This window comes from Lucilia sericata, unplaced genomic scaffold, assembly GCF_015586225.1.
Source record: "Lucilia sericata isolate MDLA Ls3-8-SP2 unplaced genomic scaffold, ASM1558622v1 Contig000111F_arrow, whole genome shotgun sequence".
Lineage (NCBI taxonomy): Eukaryota > Metazoa > Arthropoda > Insecta > Diptera > Calliphoridae > Lucilia > Lucilia sericata.
This window is the reverse complement of record NW_023994143.1, coordinates 469,824-492,500: the sequence shown is the minus strand read 5'-3', so window position 1 is coordinate 492,500 and position 22,677 is coordinate 469,824. Positions and strand designations below refer to the sequence as shown.

The 22,677-nt window shown below is 29.1% G+C and overlaps 3 protein-coding genes across 4 annotated transcripts in view; all 3 read left to right on the top strand.

The window, feature by feature from the left end:
- Window positions 1-7,763: 7,763 nt before the first annotated feature.
- On the top strand, window positions 7,764-9,151 carry LOC119600364 (zinc finger protein 287). Its single transcript, XM_037950532.1, has 4 exons — window positions 7,764-8,050; window positions 8,120-8,270; window positions 8,332-8,910; window positions 8,980-9,151. Exons 1-4 carry the CDS (start codon window positions 7,942-7,944, stop codon window positions 9,131-9,133), a joined length of 993 nt encoding a protein of 330 aa, XP_037806460.1. The 5' UTR covers window positions 7,764-7,941; the 3' UTR covers window positions 9,134-9,151.
- A 5,005-nt stretch (window positions 9,152-14,156) lies between these two features.
- LOC119600371 (serine/threonine-protein kinase OSR1) overlaps window positions 14,157-22,677 on the top strand; it is a 67,604-nt gene continuing 59,083 nt past the window's right edge. Inside the window, exon 1 of one of the 2 annotated variants that reach the window (XM_037950541.1) lies at window positions 14,157-14,408. The gene's annotated coding sequence lies outside the window, so the exon portion shown is untranslated. Of the gene's footprint in view, window positions 14,409-14,686; window positions 14,704-22,677 lie in introns of those variants that run through there. The other variant, XM_037950549.1, reaches the window with a different exon arrangement.
- LOC119600373 (E3 ubiquitin-protein ligase RNF181 homolog) overlaps window positions 14,186-22,677 on the top strand; it is a 71,607-nt gene continuing 63,115 nt past the window's right edge. The window contains exon 1 of the mRNA XM_037950553.1: window positions 14,186-14,408. The gene's annotated coding sequence lies outside the window, so the exon portion shown is untranslated. The remainder of the gene's footprint in view (window positions 14,409-22,677) is intronic.

The window sequence follows — 22,677 nt, the reverse complement described above, 5'->3', positions numbered from 1 at the left end:
GTGAAGTTTCTTATTTAAAATCAGCAAAATCGCTTAATAAATAACGGAGATATGAACAAAAATCCGACACAACCTCTGAAAATTTTATCAAAAATTTAGATTTTTGGTGCATGCTTAGATAAAAATAACAAACAAATAGCAACAACACTCAACATCATACGATAAATTTTGTTCTCGTACTTGTTTGTTTATCTATATATATAAAGAAGTAGCGTTACTGACTGACTGATTCATCATCGCACAGCACAAACGGCTGAACATAGAATCACGAAATTTTGACAGTAGATGTGTTTTTGGTTATGTAGATCCACTAAGGAGGGATTTTTGGAAATTTGTACATTTAGGGGTAAAAAAAAGAAAAAAACGGGTAAAACGGGTTTTCTTAATTATCTTACACAATATTAGTGATACAAGAAAAATTTTATATGCACCTGTATCTACTCTTAAAATGAGCAGATGGGTGTCTGGTACTTTTTTGAAAATCGTACTTTTAAGGGGTGAAAATGTGTAACAAAGATGATTTTGGTATCTTTTTTAGCCCTTTATAACTTTTTAACTAATAAACAAAATAACATTTTTGTAAATATTTTGAATATATCTCCCAAAATTAGGAGACACCTGTTTCAGTCCTTTTTGGATGTAAAAGGGAGAAAACTGTATTTTTGGTACTTTTTTTAGCACATTAAGAAAACTTTTCGATTTATTGAAGTATTCCTATTAAATTACGGACTAACTCTATAATATTTACTGAAACAAAATTTTTGCTATTTCACTGGGGAAAAAAGTACCAATAAATGGAAAAACGGGAAATTTAATTTTATTCAAACTCATTGAGACAATTTTTATAAAATTTGAAAAAGTAGTTTATTTACTCACACAAAATAAGCTATTGGTATATTATTTTGGAATTCGAGTACTAAGGCATATATAGGACCAAATTCGAGTATATTGTTTGGTACTTTTTGAAAGCACAATTTTTGTGGAACAAATGAATGCAGATTTGAATCGTTTCAGTTTTATTTGTGATATATAGATTTAAATATGGAACATTTTGCAAACTTAATTCTCAAAAAAGTATATTTCTAAGCGAAAAGGCGGAAAATTGTACTATTTTTATTAGTACTTTCCCCTAAGGTTCAATTTATTCCACTTTTGGTACTTTTTCTTTCTTCAATTGATACTCTCTGTATGTTCTATAATATGAATTCAAAACACATGGTTATTAAACATACACTCATTGAATAAGATTCTTTAAGAGAGAACATTTTAGTACTTTTTATCTCATAAATCGTACTTTTTGAATTTTCTAAAATATTCAACCTAGGAACATAAATTTTAACATACATGGTCTTGACTAAATAATATTCTGTAAGAGGGAACTCTTTGGTGCTTTATGTTAGGTTTCCTATTTATACTACCTGTAGCTCATAAAACTTATGTTTAACGTTGACGAACTACTAAACGTATGAGCCATATTTATTTCAAATTAATCTATAAAAACTACCACTGTTTTATTAAACATCTTTACAAATATAAACAATTATCTTGTAGTTATTACTAAAAAATTATAATTTTAATTTACATAACTGCATATTTTTCTAATCAAACAATAATGAGCACGAATCAAGTTAAACAATTTACTCCAAGAATAAATAATATCATCTCGGCAATTTGTAATAATCAAATAAACTCTATTATAATAACTTAATTGCCTTTTCAGTCTATAGAATAAATTTAAAAATTCATGCAAACCTACACATAACTTGTGGCAACTAACTATGTAGTAATAATGAGCTAATAATTTATTAATATATGTTGGTCTATTTTACTGCACAAATGACCCCAATGACTTTACAGCTAAAAAGGGTTCAACAAATGTCAAAAGTGTTGAGACGAAAATATACTGGGGAAAAAACGAAAACCACCAAAAAAAACCTTCTCTACTCAAACTCTTTTAAAGCCAAAGGAACGAACAGAAAACCCGGAAAACATAAAACAGAAAAAAACTATCCTGTCTGACGCAATGTCTAGTCGAAATCTCCTGCCAGGGGGGTTTATTTAAATAGACATATTTATTTTGTAATTATTTCCCGAACTCCCCCTTCCATATGCCCTATTTGCCTTTTTTCCATTACAAATTCCGACATTGTATGAGTATAAAATAAAAATTCAATTTTTAACTCTCTGCTTTTATAAAAAACCCACTCTCACTCTCTGTTGGTGCTGGGTCTATGTAATAATTACATTTGTTTGTTGTAAAATTTCAAGAGAAATTTTGTCATTTTACTTTATCTTGAACTTCAGTTGTAACAAATCTCTGCAACTTGTACTTCTTATGTATTTGCGTTGGCAAATCTAAAAACAAACTCATTCTCTCTCCCTAAAATTCCTATTACTCTTCCCTAGTTTACAGTTGGTTCATTTTATTTCGTTTTTTTTTTTTTCTTCTTTAGTTGACTGTATACAAAGAGATAAGCGCCTAAAACTATGCCTCGCTTTTCTCCGTTCCTTTGTAGGGCTTTTATGCAAACATTGCTTTTTTTTCCTTTTAGAATGGATTCTTTTTTGTTGTTAGTTTTTCTTTTGATTTCATAAAAATAGTCGTAAACACTTAAGAATGTGTTTATGTGAGTGTGTGTGAGTGTGTATGTGAAGAGAGTGAAGTGTTTGGGGAATGAGTTGTAAAGGACTGTATTGAAATGAGTTGGGTGCTTAGTTGCTGTTGGTTGGCGCTAATGGTTTTATTTGAATGTATAAGAGAGTGTGTATGTGAGCGTTCGAGTATAGTTTTTGTTTTACTTATTTAGCTTTGATGTTTTCTTCTTTTTTTTTTTTTTTTTGTTGTTGTTGCTGTTTTTTAATAACACTTCCTTATTCGTCTGTTTGTCTAAACTCATACAAAGTGTTCACTGCTGCTGCCACTACTGCCACCACCTCCACTACTTGCCACTATATACAACAAAAACAAACAAAAAAAATACAAAATCCTTTGATGTTTATTGTGTAAAGTACAGTTTGAAGGTTTTAAAAGTATATATGTGAGTGTGTGTGTGTGTGTGAAAGAGTTAGCGAATGAGTGTTTTTAATGTATTTGTGTAAATGCACATACCAACACACACTCATATCTATAAACGTTCGAAAAAGGCGTGTGCGACCTTGACCTTATTCATTTACATTTTTTTGTTGTTTTCCTTCTTCTATTTCTCTTTTAATCTAAAATGTATGTTTGTATGCAAGCATACATATGTATATGTATATGTTTATGTATATATGCATGTTTAATGCTCTGCAACATTGTCCTGTTTAATTCTTTACATTTCCAGTTACATTTACTGTTATCCTATAGTTATTGTTGTTTTTGATATTTTACATTAGTTTTAATACTCTTGCACTCAAAATCTCTATCATTAAATATACAAAAGCATGCATGTGCATGTTTATTTGTTTTTACAAACTATGTAGTTTAACAGTTTACTGTTTAATGAATCAATATTACAATGTTGAAAGCTTAAAATGTACTTACAGTTGTAGGCATTTCTTATGTAAATTAACATTTATACACAAAATCCCTTTGATGTTAAACAATACTTACTTCTTTCAATCGCATCTTTAGACAAACATACACATACAGTGTCTCTCATAAGTATTCGAATTTAGGTAAACTATGAAAAAAAACCAAATTTAATAATATATTTTGTGTGGAAAATAAATAAATTAATTTGTTATATTGTCTAGATAGTCCTTAGTTTTGATATCACGCCCCTTTAAACTTGAAAACTTTACATTTACTTAATTAGTTGTGCTTTTTTCAAAAAAAGTCCATGAAACTACTTCACAAAAGTATGCGAATTTTTCCTGTATTTCATATTTGATCATATTATACGATACACAAATTCTAGAATCGCATGGTTTTATGCTTAATATTGTTTTAAGGGGTAACTATCAACCGCATGGATATATTTTTGACCCATTTGGTCCACAATTTAGGGGGATTTGTACCCACTTTTCATGTAATATCATTAAAATGGCGATTTTTGGCTATATTTGTAATGTTTTCACCCTTTTTCCAGAGATAAAATCAAAATTTAATATTGGAATTTAATAGAACCCATAGGGTATCTAAAAATAATATTTTTTTGTTATAAGGATCTGTACTTAAACGTTCCAAGATGTATTTTTGGTATCGTTTTTCAGTTTCTAATTGAATTATGTGGATCATAAATCCCTTTTCGTACCTCTAGGGACGATATTTTCCTACAAAGTTGTCTAGTGTATATTCATGTACATATTGGCACTAATATATTTTAAATTTTCAATATATTATAGCGGTATACAACCCCAAAACATGCCTTAATAAAACGTCATCCTATATAGTAGATTTCAGTTTTTACTACTCGTAACTTTCACGCTTATGTTGCCCGTTACAATAACACTGTAAGTCCAAAATTTTGGTTTTAATTTGATCATAGTAAATAATATTTAAACTCATATCAACATTTTTGAGTTAGATCATAATGATATCGTGCCATGCAGCATGGAGGCCATTGGTATATAAAAATAATGATTTTACTATTTTGAATGGTGTTTCTTCGAGGCATGTTTTGGAGTTGTACACTTCCACAGTACATTGAAAACTTAAAATGTATAAAAGCTGATATCTAAAAGAATATATACCAGAAAACTTTCCCCGAAAATAGTTGATCCTAGTATTATAAAATGCACTTAAGTTCCAATATATTGAATTAGCGACAGAAGAATGATCCGAATAATTTATCTTGGAACGTTTAAATACAGATTCTTGTAACAAAAAGTATTATTTTTAGATACCCCAAGGGGTCTTATAAGTGCCAATATCAAATTTTTGTTTTATCTCTGGAAATAAGGAGAAAAATTTACAATTATGGCCAAAAATCGTCATTTTAATGATATTACTTGAAAAAAGGTACAAATTCTCCAAAATTGTGGACCAAATGGGCCAAAAATATATCCTTTCCGTGGATAGTAACCCCTTAAAACAACATTACGCATAAAAACCATTCGATTCTAAAATTTGTGTTGCGTATAATATGATCAAATATGAAATACAGGAAAAATTCGTATACTTTTGAGAGGCAATTTCATGGACTTTTTTTAAAAAATCCACAATTAATTTAAGTCAATGCAAATTTTTCAAGTTTTAAAAAGCGTGATATCAAACATAAGGACTATCTAGACAATATAACAAATTAATTTATTTATTTTACACACAAAATATATTATTAAATTTGGTTTCTTTTTATAGTTTACCCAAATTCGAATAATTATGAGAGACACTGTACATTTGTATACTTACATATGTATGTATGTATATGTACGTACATGTAGTTATAAAAATAATAATTGTTTAGAAATGCGAGGGTTCTTTTTAAAATTTTGTTAAAATGAATCTAGACCTTCAGAAGATCTGCCGACTCAAAAGTCGATTATTACACTTTAATGTGGGTGTAGGATCAATACTTTTGGATGTTACAGACTTCAGCACAAACGCATAATATCCTCCCCACTATAGTATTGTCATTCTGTTCCATTAATTCCGATGTATATAAGCAATTTATTGATAAAAAACTAATTATCTAAAATAGGCTTTAATGGGAGTTTTAGGGTCGAATGGGCCGATCCTCATAAAATTTCGAGGAGGGATGTATTATTTTATAAATGTTTGTTGACATTTTTTAAAAGGTGATTTGTATGGGGGCTAGGATCAAATAAGAGTAGAAAGTGTAATTTATATGCTTATAAAAACCTTAGTTGTGTTGATTTTTTGAGAGATGGTAGTATATTTGAATCGGAAGGTTCGGTTGTATGGGGCCGATTTCAATCATGTTCAATACGCTTCGTAATTGTGCGTATGGTCCAAATTTTATCAAAATATCTTTAGAATTGTAGCCTATACCTTGCACGCATGGTTTAAATGGAAAGCCAGCCGAACGGTCATGTCTTAATCCACTCAGAAAGTGATTCTGTCCTAATCAAGATTAATATTAATAAATCTTGATGCATTTCTGCTTAATTTGCTCTACGGCTTAAACAGTCGAATGGACTGAAGCATGGTCCCATTGGTCATAGCACCATCCTACAACAGATAGACAGGCCAATTATGGGGCAGAAAACGGACTCCATGCTATAAACACTGAATTTTAATAGGTCATTCAAGACCAGAATACCGATAAGAGATAATTGGTCCGGGAACACTGTCCAAAGAAATGACGTGATCTCAATCTACATTGATGGTCCAAAGACAGAAAGAATACGGACTCGGGAATCTTCTCCAAAAAACTGAATATCTGTTGTCTTTTCGACTACCTGACATCTACATGGTCTTTCTGGCAGATATATCGATACAGCCGCGAGAAGAATCCCGGAACTGAATCTAATTGGACAGCCTTGCATCAATCAAGACTCTATCGAAATTGATAGATGACTGGGCTTTGAGTGAGATGGAACTCAGGTGGTCAAATATCACCACTTGTAGAATATCAAAACTGCACTCTTATAACGGATAGACTATTAGTAAGAACTCGATTAGGCTTCTCAGAGGTATAATTAATGGACACTATATGATTGGACACATGTCGGAACTAATGGGCTACCCACGTTATAGCTAATGTAGAAGCTGTTTGGACGAGGAAAAAGAGGAATCGGTACAACAGCTTCTATGTGATTGCCCAGCCTTACTACTTACTACTCTATATTGGAAGAGCTCTTTTCCATAATCTGGACTATCTCAGAGATGCGTCACTAGTAAACATGGTTTTCACTGGGTCAGCAAGAACCAAGTAGTCAACGATATTAGGGAGGAAAACCATTCTCCTTTAAGTACAAACTCCCAGTATAAGCAATTCCAAGACTATCACAGTTGGCCACAAGGCCTCCAAGTGAACTCGCTAACTAGCGAGCAACCCACGTAACCTCACCTAATGTTATGTAATTATACATGTAGTATATCGAACGTAATGTCCCATCCTGTTTTATTCACCCCAGCAAAACCAGTACGCATTCATTCACAATAGATGGTTTGGTTGAGGACAATTGTGAATTGTTCATAAAATTGTTTGTTTCTCACGATAAAAAGTTAAACGAATGAATAAAAAGGGTAACATATTTCAAGAGTATATTAATTATCCTACAGCCCTCGTATATTAATGAGACTTTCACAGAAGTATGTCGTATATTTGTTCTCTAGCAACAACAATCATTCGCATATTCATCGTTTTCACAAAAGTGTAGTATAAAAAATTCTATTTTTTCTTCTTCTAAGTTTTTTGCACGCATCGCCTCAGGAAAATTTTCAGCTGCTACTTTTTACTGATGTAATTAGTATGTTGTTGCGTAAGTGGGGGAAAAGGATCTAGGTTCTAGGGAGGCGAATATGAGGAAAAAAATACAAACAATACTTTTATTTTGCATGGCAAATCTTTTAAAAATTAGAAAAATAAGCGTTTTATAAAATGTATAAATGTGTAGGAATATGTAAAAGCCAATTAGTTTTGTGTCCCTTTGACAAAAAAGGAATAATCTTAGATTGCTAAAGTTGAAAGAAATTAAGTTATTTTTTTTTTTTTTTTTTTGTAATCTATAAACTATTTATGTATGTATATAAAATGACGAGCAAACCAGAGCTTTGGTCTATAAAAGAATTTTACACAGAATTTCTAACATGATTTAATACATTTAAATCCCTGTTGGCCTTAAAATAACTAATTTTAATTTGTCTGTGCTCTAATTTTTTTTTAGTTTCATTGAAAATAGCGAAAAACTTTTGAACAAATAGAAGGCTTTGAAATTTCACAAATTGTTGAAAAATAATTTAAATTATTTCCAAATAAAAAAAAGTTGCAAAAAAAGACAGAAGTGGAAAGAAAAACAAAGTTGTTTTTGAATTTTATTATAAAAAATTGTTGAATGTGCCTGAAAATAGTGAAAAAAAAACCCACAAAATTAACCATGGTACGCAGTATATTTTCCCAGCGTTATAATTATGCTAAAATACGAGCAAATGAAGCATTGGATGGTGAGTAAAAATGTTAATGAAGTTTTCTTTGGTTGCTGTAGAAATAAACATATGGTTTTTTTCCTCTAGATGTTTTTCGCCGCATAGCAATATTTCCCAAAATAACCAAACTGCCACGTTTGAAGCGCACTTACTACATAGCTACACCCAAGCCCATGAATGAGAAAAAGAAAACGAAAAGCAAAATTAAGGAGAAAAAGTTATTGAGGTCTTCGGAATGGTAAGTTAGAGGTTAGAGGCCAAAAAAAACAGTCAATCAAATTTTATTTCAATTCTGTTAGGTATGACAGTGATTCAATACCCATGATTACCAGACTAGAAATGGAAATGATATTGGATATGCCGCTAATGGAACGTCATACGGGAGAAAATTCCAAAGGTACTTTTAGTCATGTCTATTGGAAAACCAGCGAAGAGGAGAATATAGAAAGTGAAGCTAAAACAAAATTAGATAATGATGACAAAAATACTAAGGAAGCAACCAGTGCTGAAACAAAGCCCATAAATAATGAGTTAAATATTGAAAAAAATTTAAACGAAATTCCCCAAAATTCTACACAAATTCCCATTAAATTTGCCATGACACCACAACCCGTAATTTTAACTGCCACCTCTACAGCTGTAACGCATGCTCCATCTACTTCTGCCAACAACAACAAAGAACTAGCCGATTTTGAATTTGTAGTACCCGAACTTAATAAACGAAGACGTGGCAAACATTTGGAGAAAAGCTATGAGTGTGAACAGTGTCACAAAAAATTCGATCGTCCCTGGGTTTTACACGGTCACATGCGTTTACATACGGGAGAAAAACCTTTTGTTTGTCCCATACAAACTTGTCAAAAGAAATTTGCCGATAGGTATAGACTATAGCCTTTTATCTTAGTTTTATCTCGGTTTTACTTAACACTATTTGTTTTTTTATTTAGATCTAATTTAAGAGCTCATCAACGCACTAAAGGTCATCATAATTGGAATTATCAGTGTCCTCAGTGTACAAAAGCTTTTAGCCAGGAAAACTACTTGAGTCGCCATAGTTTGGAGGCTTGTCGTAAATTTTTAGCTGCTCATAAAAATGTTTAAATACATGTTATATCTACTGTTGTGGTTGCAAAATTTTTACTTTTTTTTTTTTTTGTCTTAATTTATTTTACTTTCAATAAAAATTTCTTGTTTTTTCTATAGAAATTTATATTAATATTTTTTTTATTTAATATTTAAAGAATTATATTAAGAGTTCACTAATTTTAAAAATATTTACATATATTCTTTGTCACCCGTCTTCCAATGAATTTTGAAAAAAAATTATATTTTTTTGGAGAAAATAGCTCTTTCAACTCCTTTGGACAATTTTGCTAAGAGAAATAAGTTTAAAGTTACACTCATTTGAATAAAACCCTGTACGACTAAAATGTCCAACTTTGACCCCCTATAAGTCCGGCAGTTCGTGACCAACATTACTAACCTTGGTGCAATTTTTTTAGTTTGGTCACTTTACACGAAATTGCCCATATGTATTTTAGCAATTTCCTGATGAAAAACTGATTTTCCGAAAGTGGCTTTATATGGAGACTAGGGCCGATTCTCATCAAATTGCGAGAAAGGCTTTATATTTATGTATATGGTCAATTTCATGTCAAGTGACCCAACTCAAAAAATGGATTTTGATGAAATTTGCACCAAGGTCAGTACTATTGGATAGTAGGCCAGAGCTCTATCGGTCAAGAACTGCCGGAGTTAGAGGGGGTCAAAGTTGGACATTTTCGTTAAAACACAAGGTTTACATGGACGAGCATCGCTAACTAGATTCAGAAAATGATTCTAAGCCGATTAGTTTACTTTTTGGTGAATTTAGTACCACGTTACATATGGGCATATGTATGTGACATTCGCACGCCTTCAGAGTGGTATAGATTTTGTAAAATTAGGAGTACTTGGAAAACAATTTTGTCATTCTGTTCCATTTAAAGAATACTATATTTGCAAAAGGAATCATCTTAATCGGAACCTTGTTTTCCAAAATATGGATTTAAATATGGCGATATCATACGTGACAAAAAACGGAAGTCTTTTTTGTTTTAATTTCTTACACTATGGGACATAGTGTAAGACATTAGTAATCCATAATTTTTAAATAAAAAAAATTAATATAATTTTATAATGAACATTTTTAAATATCGTATGTGACAGATTTTTCTCCTGATATTTTTTTTAGATTATAAAATATATATTTTGGAAATATATACATACACACACTTCAACAAAGCAAAAGGAGTAGGAAAGTGCAGTCGGATAGGATAGTATTATAATTAACAGAATTATGAGCTAAAAAGTGATATTTTCGGGTCCGTTTGTTTGGCGGCAAGTCTTTGTCTTTGGTGCTACAAAAGATCATATACCAAATTTTGTTGAATTATCTTCAAAAATGCGGAAGTTATAAGGGTTTTATTTTTTCAGTCGTGGTTTACCTTTTCATGGAATTGCCCATATGTATGTATGTATAACCAGCACAAACCCAAAATAGACTCCCTCCACTAAAGTAGAAATGACATACCGCCCACGTGTTATGTGTATATAAGATATATGTCAATAAGGACTAATACTTACAACCTTTAGTACTATGATTTGCAAATGTTTATATTACAGTTTCTAAGAAGAAAAAATTTTCTGCAAATTCCTGGGATTTTATGTTGGAAAATTTAGTTGGGAAGTTTTAAAAATATAAGGATATTTTAGGGAATGTTGTACTGTTGATTAATATTTAAAGAATGAATACATCATATTCGTATACAGAATATTGTATACGTATATGTTATATATTAAAGTTAAATTCAAAAGGTACTCTTTGAAAAAGGAAAAAGTACCTAAAAGTCCCATTTTATAGATTCTCATTTACACCGGCCTCTAAATGCTTAATATTATGTTTCTAGATTTAATTCAAAAAGTACCTTTTGAAGAACGAAAAAGTACCGAAAAGTCCCCTTTTATAGGCTTTCACTTACTCCGACCACTACATGCTTAATTTCATGTTCTATATTTACCCCCTTATTCACAAACAAAATTTTTATTTTATAAACAGTTTATAAATAAGATTTTGTATGGAAATTTAGTTTTATTAACCTTTTATAAAATAAAAATGTTGTTTGTGAATAAGGGGGTTAATATTATGGAAATTTCAAAAAGTACTTATGAAGAACAAAAAATTGCCAAAAAGTCCCATTTTATAGGCTCTCATTTAGGCGTCATGAAATAACTTTATCCTCTGGGGAACATTGGACACCGGCTTCGCTAAAAAGCGTTCATCCCGACGAAATCTCTGATAGAATTGTTGAAGTTTTAGAAGTCGGACATGACTAATTCGACTCCGCTATCTATAGGAATCCAGTCGGAAAATTGTATTTTATATAAATACATAAATGTTTCAACAATTGCTAGAAAATGTAAAAAAATGTATTAAAATTACCTTAAAATATTTTGATTTTTTAAATATTTCACCAAACTTTTTGAAAAAACACTTGACATAAAAACGAAATTTTTGGTGCCGATAATTTCTAAAAACAGTACTAAAAGCACTAAGTTGACAATGCTTTTATTTTATTAAAAAACAGGCCATAGTTGGAGCTTTTACTTTGCATAACACTTATTTACTCTTTTCATGCTCTCTTTTCAATTACCACCCACCGCGTAATACATTTACACACATACTTTCTTATTAGCTATTTGGTTACAACAAAACACCTTTTCACAAAAAAAAACCGCAACAAAAGAGAATTTGCGAACAATAGATACACATTTTTTCCTTCACGACTGCGCTGCCGACAGCACATTTTTTCTTAACAAATTTTCTATTAAATATCGCGATTTATTAACCAAATTTAACATTTTCTTAAATAACTTTTTATGATCTACATTTCTAACCGATTTATATAATAATTTAAAAACTTTTCTATTTGTTTTTTATTACGACACTACGACAAACGTTTTGTTATTAAGGCATCACACTAGGAACTGATTAACAAAACGAGAAACGGAAAGGAATAGTTTAGTGGAGTAACGCAAAAAAAAAACAGAAAGAGACAGATTATATGCGCAAAAAGCTTAGCAGCAGGCTTATTACAATAATTGCAATACATAGTTAGTGCGCATGTCCAAAATTATGTTGCTTTTATCTGAGAGTGGAAAAGAAAGTAATTGCAGTAGTTTTAGTAAATTAAAACTAAAACAATAATAGTACTTTTTAGGTTTTAAAGTACATACATACTAAATTAATTTTCCATTCTATAGACTATAACTAGACTATAGACTAGACTATATACCGAGTAGTTTTTCCTAATTTTTACGTTCATTTGAAAAAATTTAAAAAATAGTTACATATATTTTTAAATTAATAAAAATATAATAATATCCTAAAAATATGCTAATGTTATTGAAAAAAAATAAAGCGTTACCATATTATTTTTAAAATTTATCTGTTAAATTAAAACAGTTCATTTATTTTACATTTCTTTTAAGTAAAATTCATTTACAAACACTGCTGGCAACAGTGTTACCAGAAAAATTTTGACTTATGTCCCCAATCTTAGGCTGGAAGTCCCCAAAAAATCCCCATTTTTAAATTGAAATCTACATAGTTATCCCCAAAAATATCATTATTAAATACTAGGATTCTATAAATCGACTTTCGAATAATCGAACAATCGACTTTTTGTCGAAAAAAGTCGAAAAGTCGAAGTCGACTATTTTGTTCCAAAAAAGTCGATAACTCGACTATGGTCTGTGAAAAAAAGTCGAAAAGACGACTTTGTTAATAAAAGTCGAAAAAAGTCGAAAAGTCTGAAAGTCGAAAAAAGTCGATAAGTTGAAAAAAGTCGAAGAAAGTCGAAAAAAGTCGAAAAGTCGTAAAAGGTCGAAAAGTCGGAAAAAGTCGAAAAAAGTCGGAAAAAGTCGAAAATTATAGAAACAAGTCAAAAATAGTCGAAAATCTTAAAAAAGTGGAAAAAAAAGTCAATAACTCTAAAATAGTCGGAAAAACTCGAAAAAAGTCAAAAAATAGTCGAAAGAAGTCGAAAATAGTCAAAAAGTCGAAAAAATCGAAAAGTCGGAAAAAGTCGAAAAGTCGACTATTTATAAAATACCTATAGTCGAAAAGTCTAAAAGTCGACTTTTAATTAAATGAAAAAAGTTGAAAAATCGACTTTTCATAAAATGCAAAAAGTCGAGAAGTCGAAAAGTCGACTTTTAACTAAATAAAAAAAGTCGAAAAGTCGACTTTTCGTTGCAACTATAGAACCCTATTAAATACGTTTCGAGATATTTATTCACGGTTGTTAGATCTTACAACGTTGGCAGTAAAATATGCAGAATTATATAATTAATATACATGATATTTGTATATCGTGCCTAAGGAGTGTTGCCAGAAAAATTTTGACTTTATATAAAATATGTATTGGAAATAATATATTTAAAGGTCATAATTTACAATCTTTCTTTTGTTTAATTTGTATGAAAATACTGTTGATTATTTCACTAAAATAAAATATTCTTGAAATCCCCTAATGATCCCATTCTTTATATGTGATAGTTGAGACTAATTTTAGTGTTAGTATTAGAAAAATCGAAGATAGCTTTTTTTGAGATATACTTGACTAATATATGTTTTTGAATTTGTTATCCTTATTTAAAAACAATACTATTTTTTTTCTAAAAAATCGTCAAGCTAAAACTTATAACCATTAATTTAAGACCAAAATTAATAAAATCGATCGAAATCAATTTATTTAGAAATTATACGACCCATATACAAAAACTAGAATTAATGTAATTGTTAAAAAATAAAAAAATAGCGGAAAAATTATAAAAAAAATCTCCAAATTTTTTAAAAATACCCAAATCCCTGCCACAAAAATGTATCCCCATATAAAACATGAAATCCTAATTTGGGAAAAAAATCCCCACATCTGGCGACACTGGCTGGCAATGCTTTTAATCACTAAGCAGCGAGCTTTCAAGCTATTCGTTACTTTTGTTTGACAGCCCAACAGACAAAAAACCAGCTGTCATCGTTGAACGAATTGAAAACGAAACGAAAGCAATAAAAAGAAACAAAGTGGACGAGAGAAAAAAACTTCAACTTGTAGTTGTTTCGTGCGGCGTTTGCTAATCATAGAAAAAAGTTTATTTGTCGTTTTTTAATCGAAAGAAAAAATCCAATAAATTGTAAAATTTACAAGAAAATAAATTTTCAGTAATTTAGTGAGTGCGTAAAAAAACGTAAATAAATTTCAAGTGTTGTAAATACAGCGAAATAATTGCAAACTATTTTGGGAATCCAAAAGTAAAGAACAAAAAGTATAAAAAAGTAAGTGCCATGAAATGTGTGAGTGCGAGCGAATGTGTGTGCCAGAGCAGGCATGATGAAATGAAAGTAACAAAATTTGAATAGATTTGTTAATTTATTTGGAATATTTTTTTTAGTTTTAGCGTGTCTTAGCTTTAAACTTTATTAACATAGTGTTTAATAAGTTTTTGGCGTGTGGTATAATTAAAATCTTTCGTTTTTTTATGGTGAAATTATTTCCTTATAAAAGTTTTACGGAAGTGTTTCTTCGAAAAGAAAGAAATGCCACAATATATTGATTATTTCATTGCTTGGAGTAAGTTAATTGTAAAAGTTTTCTTATGTGTGGCCTAAAAATGCATTTGAATTTTTATTATTATGTGTGTGCGAGTGTTTTCTAAAATTGATTTTTCCAATTTTTTTTCATTTGCGGCCTTCCACTTTTTGCCTATACAACATTATTGCTGTTGCTGTAGTAATTGCAGCTGTTCTATTTTTATCTGCAATTTGTTGTATTTTTAGCCGACGTCAATGTATTTACTGCATTTGTTGTTGTTGTTTTTTATACCATAAACAGGTTGGTAACACCCAAGAGTTGTTCTTTTTTTTTCATTCTTTCGTTGTCATCAACAAAAAAAAAAGTCATAATAAATTTAATTTTGTGCCATTGAATACTTTTTTATTGTTTTGCAAATTATAGTTTTTTTTTTTGTTTCTTCCTCAATTCATTTGTTTTCTCATGTATTTTATGATTTTCATTTTAATTCAAGTTTTATTATGCCATGTTGCAAAAAAACATCAGCGAAAGAACTGGAGAAAAGAAAACTGAAGAAAGCTTTAATAGTAGTTATCAGAAAGAAGAGGAAAAAAAGTACCGGCATGTGTTTGTCATCTGTTTCTTGTTTTGTTTTTATTCACCAGCGGGTATGCGGCGTAGATTATAGGGTGAGGTAATGGTAGATGATGGCGAAATGTAATGGAATTGGAACAGTAAACAGTGATGTCTCTGGTTTCATATATTAGAAATTTTATAATTTTAACAAAGAAGTATAAGTTGCGGTATAATATAGGAAATGAAAAGCAGGAATTGCATATATTTACAAGGAAAACTAAAAATAGTTAAGAATTGTGGGCTTAAATCTAGTTGATAGATAGATAGATAGATAGATAGATAGATAGATAGATAGATAGATAGATAGATAGATAGATAGATAGATAGATAGATAGATAGATAGATAGATAGATAGATAGATAGATAGATAGATAGATAGATAGATAGATAGATAGATAGATAGATAGATAGATAGATAGATAGATAGATAGATAGATAGATAGATAGATAGATAGATAGATAGATAGATAGATAGATAGATAGATAGATAGATAGATAGATAGATAGATAGATAGATAGATAGATAGATAGATAGATAGATAGATAGATAGATAGATAGATAGATAGATAGATAGATAGATAGATAGATAGATAGATAGATAGATAGATAGATAGATAGATAGATAGATAGATAGATAGATAGATAGATAGATAGATAGATAGATAGATAGATAGATAGATAGATAGATAGATAGATAGATAGATAGATAGATAGATAGATAGATAGATAGATAGATAGATAGATAGATAGATAGATAGATAGATAGATAGATAGATAGATAGATAGATAGATAGACAGATAAATAGATAGATAGATAGATAGATAGATAGATAGATAGATAGATAGATAGATAGATAGATAGATAGATAGATAGATAGATAGATAGACAGATAACCAAAATGGGCTCACAAAACGTTGCCAACATAGTATGCAAACCTGGGCCTCTTCGTTGGTTCCTTCTCCTACTTACATACAAAACCATTGCTTAGTTATTTAATTGCGTATGTGTCTGTAAAAATGCAGTTGGCAACATCTTCTATGATTATATTTAAGTCATTATTAGAGTATTTAAAATAATTCAGTAGTCAATGAGAAGTAAGTTGTTCTGTACAAGTAATTATCAATTACTTCTAGGATATTTTAAAAATTGTATTAGTTACGTTGACGAATTCAGATAAATATTTTCTTTTTAATTACTAGAAATGATTGTTCTCAAATTTTTCTAATAAATATAATATTTTTGGTCATATTACTCGTTTTTTTTTAACTGTTCAAATAAATATTAAATAATTCTACTCTGTTTTTGTAAAAAAAAAATCCAGATTTGTTTACTATTTTGTTCATTGTTGCATTTAAATGTAAATGCATAGAGGTGTTAATTGATCACGATTTTAACAAATTTTATTTATTTTCAAATAAATTGTATTACGAGATATACCTATAAATCATACATGGGAATTTTTCATTAAGCATTAAAATTTCATTACCATTTATAGAAAAAATTGTAATGAAAAATATTTTAAGTACCATTTAATGAAAATTATATTTTTTTCATTATAACTTTTTTTGATAATGGTAATGAATTTGATAATGAATTTTCAAAAACGAATTTAATTAGTATTTATAATTGTCGAAAAATATATTAAGGAAATTTTTTCGAAGATTCGAGGTTTGAAAGCTTTTAAAACCAGTTCCCGTAGCCCAAATTGGCTGAAATTTTGCAGGCATAAGTACATCTGATGACAATACAATAATATGTTCGAATATTCGAAATTAAGTTCGAAAATTCGATGTTATTTTCGAAAATTTTTTTATGTTTTTAAATTAATCTCTGTGTCATAAAACCTAAAAAAAAAAATTTCGAAAATTCGAACTCGTGTTCGAAAAACTTTTAAAGCTGTTAAAACTAGTTCTTCTAGTCCGAATGTGCTGAAATTTGGCATACATGATTTCACCTAATGACAATACATTATAATGTTCGGATATTCGAAATTAATTTCGAACTAATGTTCGAAAATTTTTAAAATCTATTGAATAATGGTAATGAAAATTTATTTTTATATAATTACTAATGAAATCGTTTCATTAAAAACCATTACCATTAGACAAAATAATGCTAATGAAAAAAAAATAATTATAATTTTTTTCAATTTAATGCTAATGAAATCGTCAATTAATTAGTCGATATAATTAACTACTCCCATGTATGCTATAAATACAAAAAATTTATTAAAATATTTTGTCATATGATCATTAAAATAAAACTTTTTAAGGGTAAATAAATATTTGTAATTAAACACTTTCTAACAAATTTTGTTAGTGATCGATTTAGGAAAACATTGCAATATTAAATATTAAAGTGTTAAATTTTATAATAATAGTAAATTTAGTAGTAATTATAAAAAAATCTATGAGTGATAATGTAGACTTGAGATTGTAGGGTATTCCATAATGCATATTATCTATATATAACAAATTACTTTGATTAATTAGTAGTTTGTATTCCAGTCTGTCAGGCCGAAAGTTGTGGGTTCAATTCTCACTAGAGATACTGTCTCAGAAGGACAAAAGGACTACCGTTTAAAATAATTGTTACCCTTGTGTCAGCTATAATTTTTTGTTTTAAAAACAGGAAAAGGAAATGACCCCTTCAATAATAATTTTTATAAATTTCATATCAAAAAGGTTTTCATATACCAAGGTTATCTCGATGGTTTAGCAATCGCTTTTGTTTTTGAGCATTCCTGCCAATCATTTTTAAATGCGACAATTATTATTTTTAGCATATGTATATATTTTTATAATTTTCTGTAAAACAGCAAAAATCACAACTTTTTGTTTATCATTATCTACAACAAAATGAAAACAATTTAAAGAAACACATGCAGCAATATACGAAATGTTTATTAAGACACTGCCGGTCATTGTTGTAGCTTTTAATCATTGTGTGTATAAAGTCAATGCTGAAAAAGAACACTTTACTTTTTCTTTCAGCTTTTTTTTAAATGCGTATGTTGTGATTGAAAGTTTGTTTTTATGCACGAATTATTATTATTATTTATACTTGAATCTTCCTGGTCCGCTGGCACTATACTCTGTCAATGTGGATTTTTATTTTATTTATTATTTTTACTTTTTACTAAAAATAGCTGCTATTGTTTATTTTGTTTGTAAAATACTTGTTTATGTAATACTAGCATACCCTGGGTGCTTCGCTACCCTAACTTAAATTAAATACATTCATACAAAATTTTGTTTACTTTTATAGAAAATTAAAATTGATTAAACATTTTTTAATTTTTAGCTTCCACATTATAGAAAATTTCGAAAGTACTAATTGAAAAAAAGTACTATAAAATACCTCTAATAGATTATCATTTAATCAATTCAAAAAATATAATTTGATCAATGAAAAAGTACCAAAAGTCCCTTTCAGTAGATTCTCATTCACTAAGGCCCCTACTTTTTAAATTTTATTTTCAATAACTATGTTCAATATCGTAAAAATATCAAAAAGTACCATCGGAAAAACGAAAAAAGTACAAAAATCTGTCTCAATAAATTCTCATTTAATAAGGACAGTGTGTTCCGGTTAACCATTATAGATAATCTAAAAAGTACCATTTGAAGAATAGAAAAGTACCAAATAGTTCCCACTTACAGAATATTATTCAGTCAAGACCATGTATGTTAAAATTAATGTTCCTAGGTTGAATATTTTAGAAAATTAAAAAAGTACCATTTATGAGATAAAAAGCTCTAAAAAGTTCTCTCTTAAAAAATCTTATTCAATTAGGATCGTGTATGTTTAATAATCATGTGTTTTAAATTCATATTAAAGAACATACAAAGAGTATCATTTGAAGAAAGAAAAAGCACCAAAAGTGGAATAAATTTTACCTTAGTGGAAAGTACTAATAAAAAGTGTACAATTTTTCCCCTTTCCGCTTAGAAATATACTTTTTCGTGAATTAAGTTTACAAAATGTTCCGTATTTAAATCTATATATCACAGATAAAACTCAAACGATTCAAATCTGCATTCATTTGTTCCAGAAAAATAGTGCTTTCAAAAAGTACCAAACAATTTACTCGAATTAAGTTCTATATAGGCCTTAGTGCTCGAATTCCTAAATAATATTCCAATAGCTTATTTTGTGTGAGTAAATAAACTACTTTTTTCAAATTTTATAAAAATTGACTCAATGAGTTTGAATAAAATTAAATTTTCCGGTTTTTTCCCTTTTTGGTACTTTTTTCCCCCGTGAAATAGCAAAAATTTTATTACAATAAATATTACAGAGTTAGTCCGTAGTTTAATAGGAATAATTCAATAAACCGAAAAAGTTTTCTTAATGTGTTAAAAAAAACTACCATAAATACAGTTTTCTCCCTTTTACACCCAAAAAGGACTGAATTTTAAAAAAGTACGAAACAGGTGTCTCATAATTTTGGGAGATGTATCCAAAATATTTATAAAAATGTTATTATGTTAATAAGTTCATAAGTTATAAGGGGCCAAAAAAGGTACCAAAATCACCTTTGTTACACATTTTTACCCCTTAAAATTACGAATTTCAAAAAAGTACCAGACACCCATCTGCTCATTTTAAGAGTAGATACAGGTGCATTTATAATATTTCTTGTATCACTACTATTGTGTAAGATAGTTGAGAAAACCAGTTTTACCCGTTTTTTCCCCTTTTTACCCGTAAATGTACAAATTTCCAAAAATCTCTCCTTAGTGGATCTACATGACCAAAAACGCATCTACTGTCAAAATTTCATGATTCTAGGTTCAGTCGTTTGGGCTGTGCGATAATGAATCAGTCAGTCAGTAACGCTACTCTTTTATATATATAGATAATAACTGGTTAGTAAGTGCTTGTTGCACATTTACTACAAGAAATGGCTTTCAATGTTTAATGGTTTTTTTTAAACAAATCAATTGATTTGAAAATTTAAATCAGATTCAGATAGAAGAGCTGAATATGTGTTTCTTATAAATTGAACTTTTTTTTTTTTTTTTTTCTTTTTTTAGTGAAAACATGAGCTTTCAACAATAATAATAGACATATTTGAAATTTGTTAAATCTTTATGGACATCTTTAGTATGACGCATGTTTTGTTGCCCTCACTTCAAACAAAATCCTAATTTTGGTTTATGTCAGTCTTGTAGTAAATGAGCAATATGTATGTATGACTAGTTTATTTTGAAGACATTGAAAAAATTTCCCACATTTTTATCTAACTAAAAGTGTAAAATTTGTTTATTAAATTAATTTTAATAGAAAAATTATATATTATTGTTTTAAAGTCCTCAAAAAGATAAACAATTTACATAATTTTCTAAACCTAAAAGCTTTAAAAAATACTGTGAAAATTATGCTCAAGTTTAAAATTTACATAAAATAAAGAAAATACTTATCACCTTATTCATAAACAACATTTTATTTTATAAAAGGTTTAACAAAGAAATTTCCATACAAAATTTGATTTATAAACAGTTAATAAAATAAAAATTTGTTTATGAATAAGGCCTTAACCCAGCAAAAATTGTATTAGTTCCACAACTAGTTCTAGAACGCATCATTATAGCCTGTACTCGTTCTACTTTGGCGTTGAGACCAATGATTTTTGTTCGAAATTGTCACCTTCGGAACTGGTTCTGTGGAAGTGTTATGGAGTCGACACTCGTTCTACGGAACGCTTCTGGAACCAGTTCTTCCATCAATGATTTTTGTTCGAATTTGTCACCCTCGGAACTAGTTCTAGGGAAGCTTTAGAGAACGTATACGCTTTACCTTAAAATAATTCCTTTTTCCCGCGTTTTTTTGTTCGAAACTATCAAGATTAGGACCAAAATTGAGAAACTGTTGAGGAATTATTATTCTTATTTAGAAAACGTACTTACATATACATACATATGTATCTTACTTAAAATGTATGATCATTTTGCCGCACCTATAATCTGCAGCTCGCTTTCCATTCTCCCAGTACAATTCAATTAGGGATTTCTTTAATTCCTTATAGTCCAGTTCTATGCAGAAATATACATACATATGAAAGCGTTTTCTATTTCGATAAAATTAATTTTATTAATTTTTAATTTTTTGACATTTTTTTCAACTGAAGAAGTTGTTTCGGAACTAGTATGCGTTCCATTGAACTAATGTAGTAGCAATGTAAAACTAGTTTCGAAGAAGTAATTCTTTGAAAACTATTTTGAAGTATTTAAGAACCATAGCAACGTTCCGAGGAACGGGTTCCAGAAGTAATGGTGACACCACTAGTTCCAAGGTTGTTGTTTAAGAATCTGAAGTGGTTCCGTTTGCACTCGATCAAGAACTAGTTGTTTTTAGAACAAGTTCTAAAATGTTTCCTGGGAATAAATAATATAAAGTCATAGGCATCGCTTTAAAATTGAAAAAAGAGACATTTTCGCAAAAACTTTCAAAGTCTTACATAAGATCATCACTTAAACTTGAAGATGTATATATAACAAATGGCAAAGGAAACTTTTTTGTCACTTTTATATTTTGATGGTGGGTGGCTTTTTGTTTTGCTGTTTTTTTTTTTTTTTTTTTGCAAATTTTGTTTACAACAATTTTCTAATCCAAGTCTAATTTCCATGAAAATTTTCTGAAGGTTATTGAGTAAAGACAACCACAAAAAATATGTTTTTATATGTTTATTTCAAATCTGTAATAAAAGTCTCATTATCATTTTGTTACAGACACCGACATCACGTAGACATTGACAGAGACATTGTTACACTAACAACGGTGGGAATGAATCAATTGTCACCATCTACAATTACCAGCATGAGTCATCTGTTATAAAATTTTGTTTAGAAAAAAACGGTGGTTGAAAAGTGATTTTAGAAACAGTTTCTTAAATCATTTTAGGATTACATCAAATTTTGACAAACTGTTTACAAATACAAATTTTTAGGATTTTGAAAAGTTTTTCTAAGTTGGCCTCTAACAATTTTTTAAAGTTTTTTGTTGGTAAAATGGGTACGTAGTAAAATATAATGAACCGCAAAATTAGTCATTAGTTAAAAAAATTAAAATTGGAAATACTGTGCACGTTTTGTACAAAATGTAGGGTAACGTTACAATAGCCTTCATTTTTTATTTATTTTCCTATATTGCTCTAAATAAAGTAATTTGTCATAAAAAGTATGATAAGAATTTTCACAAATATGGCAAATATCATTAAAAAAATAGCAATTTATTTTATACGTATGCATTAATTATCTTTCATAAAATATCAATGTTCCCATTTGCTACATTTACATGTTAGACAGAACTTTAAAGTAAATAATTCATTATCTGGTTGATTGGTTGGTTACAAACTGTCTAGAAGAGTAGAAAGGACTACGGTTTATTATCA

Bases quoted from the DNA above. Each gene is read 5' to 3' on its own strand.
- LOC119600364 (XM_037950532.1), top strand. From the start codon at position 7,942: ATGTGCCTGAAAATAGTGAAAAAAAAACCCACAAAATTAACCATGGTA. The intron at 8,051-8,119 runs GTGAGTAAAAAT...TTTTTCCTCTAG, and splicing joins AGCAAATGAAGCATTGGATG to ATGTTTTTCGCCGCATAGCA. The intron at 8,271-8,331 runs GTAAGTTAGAGG...CAATTCTGTTAG, and splicing joins TTATTGAGGTCTTCGGAATG to GTATGACAGTGATTCAATAC.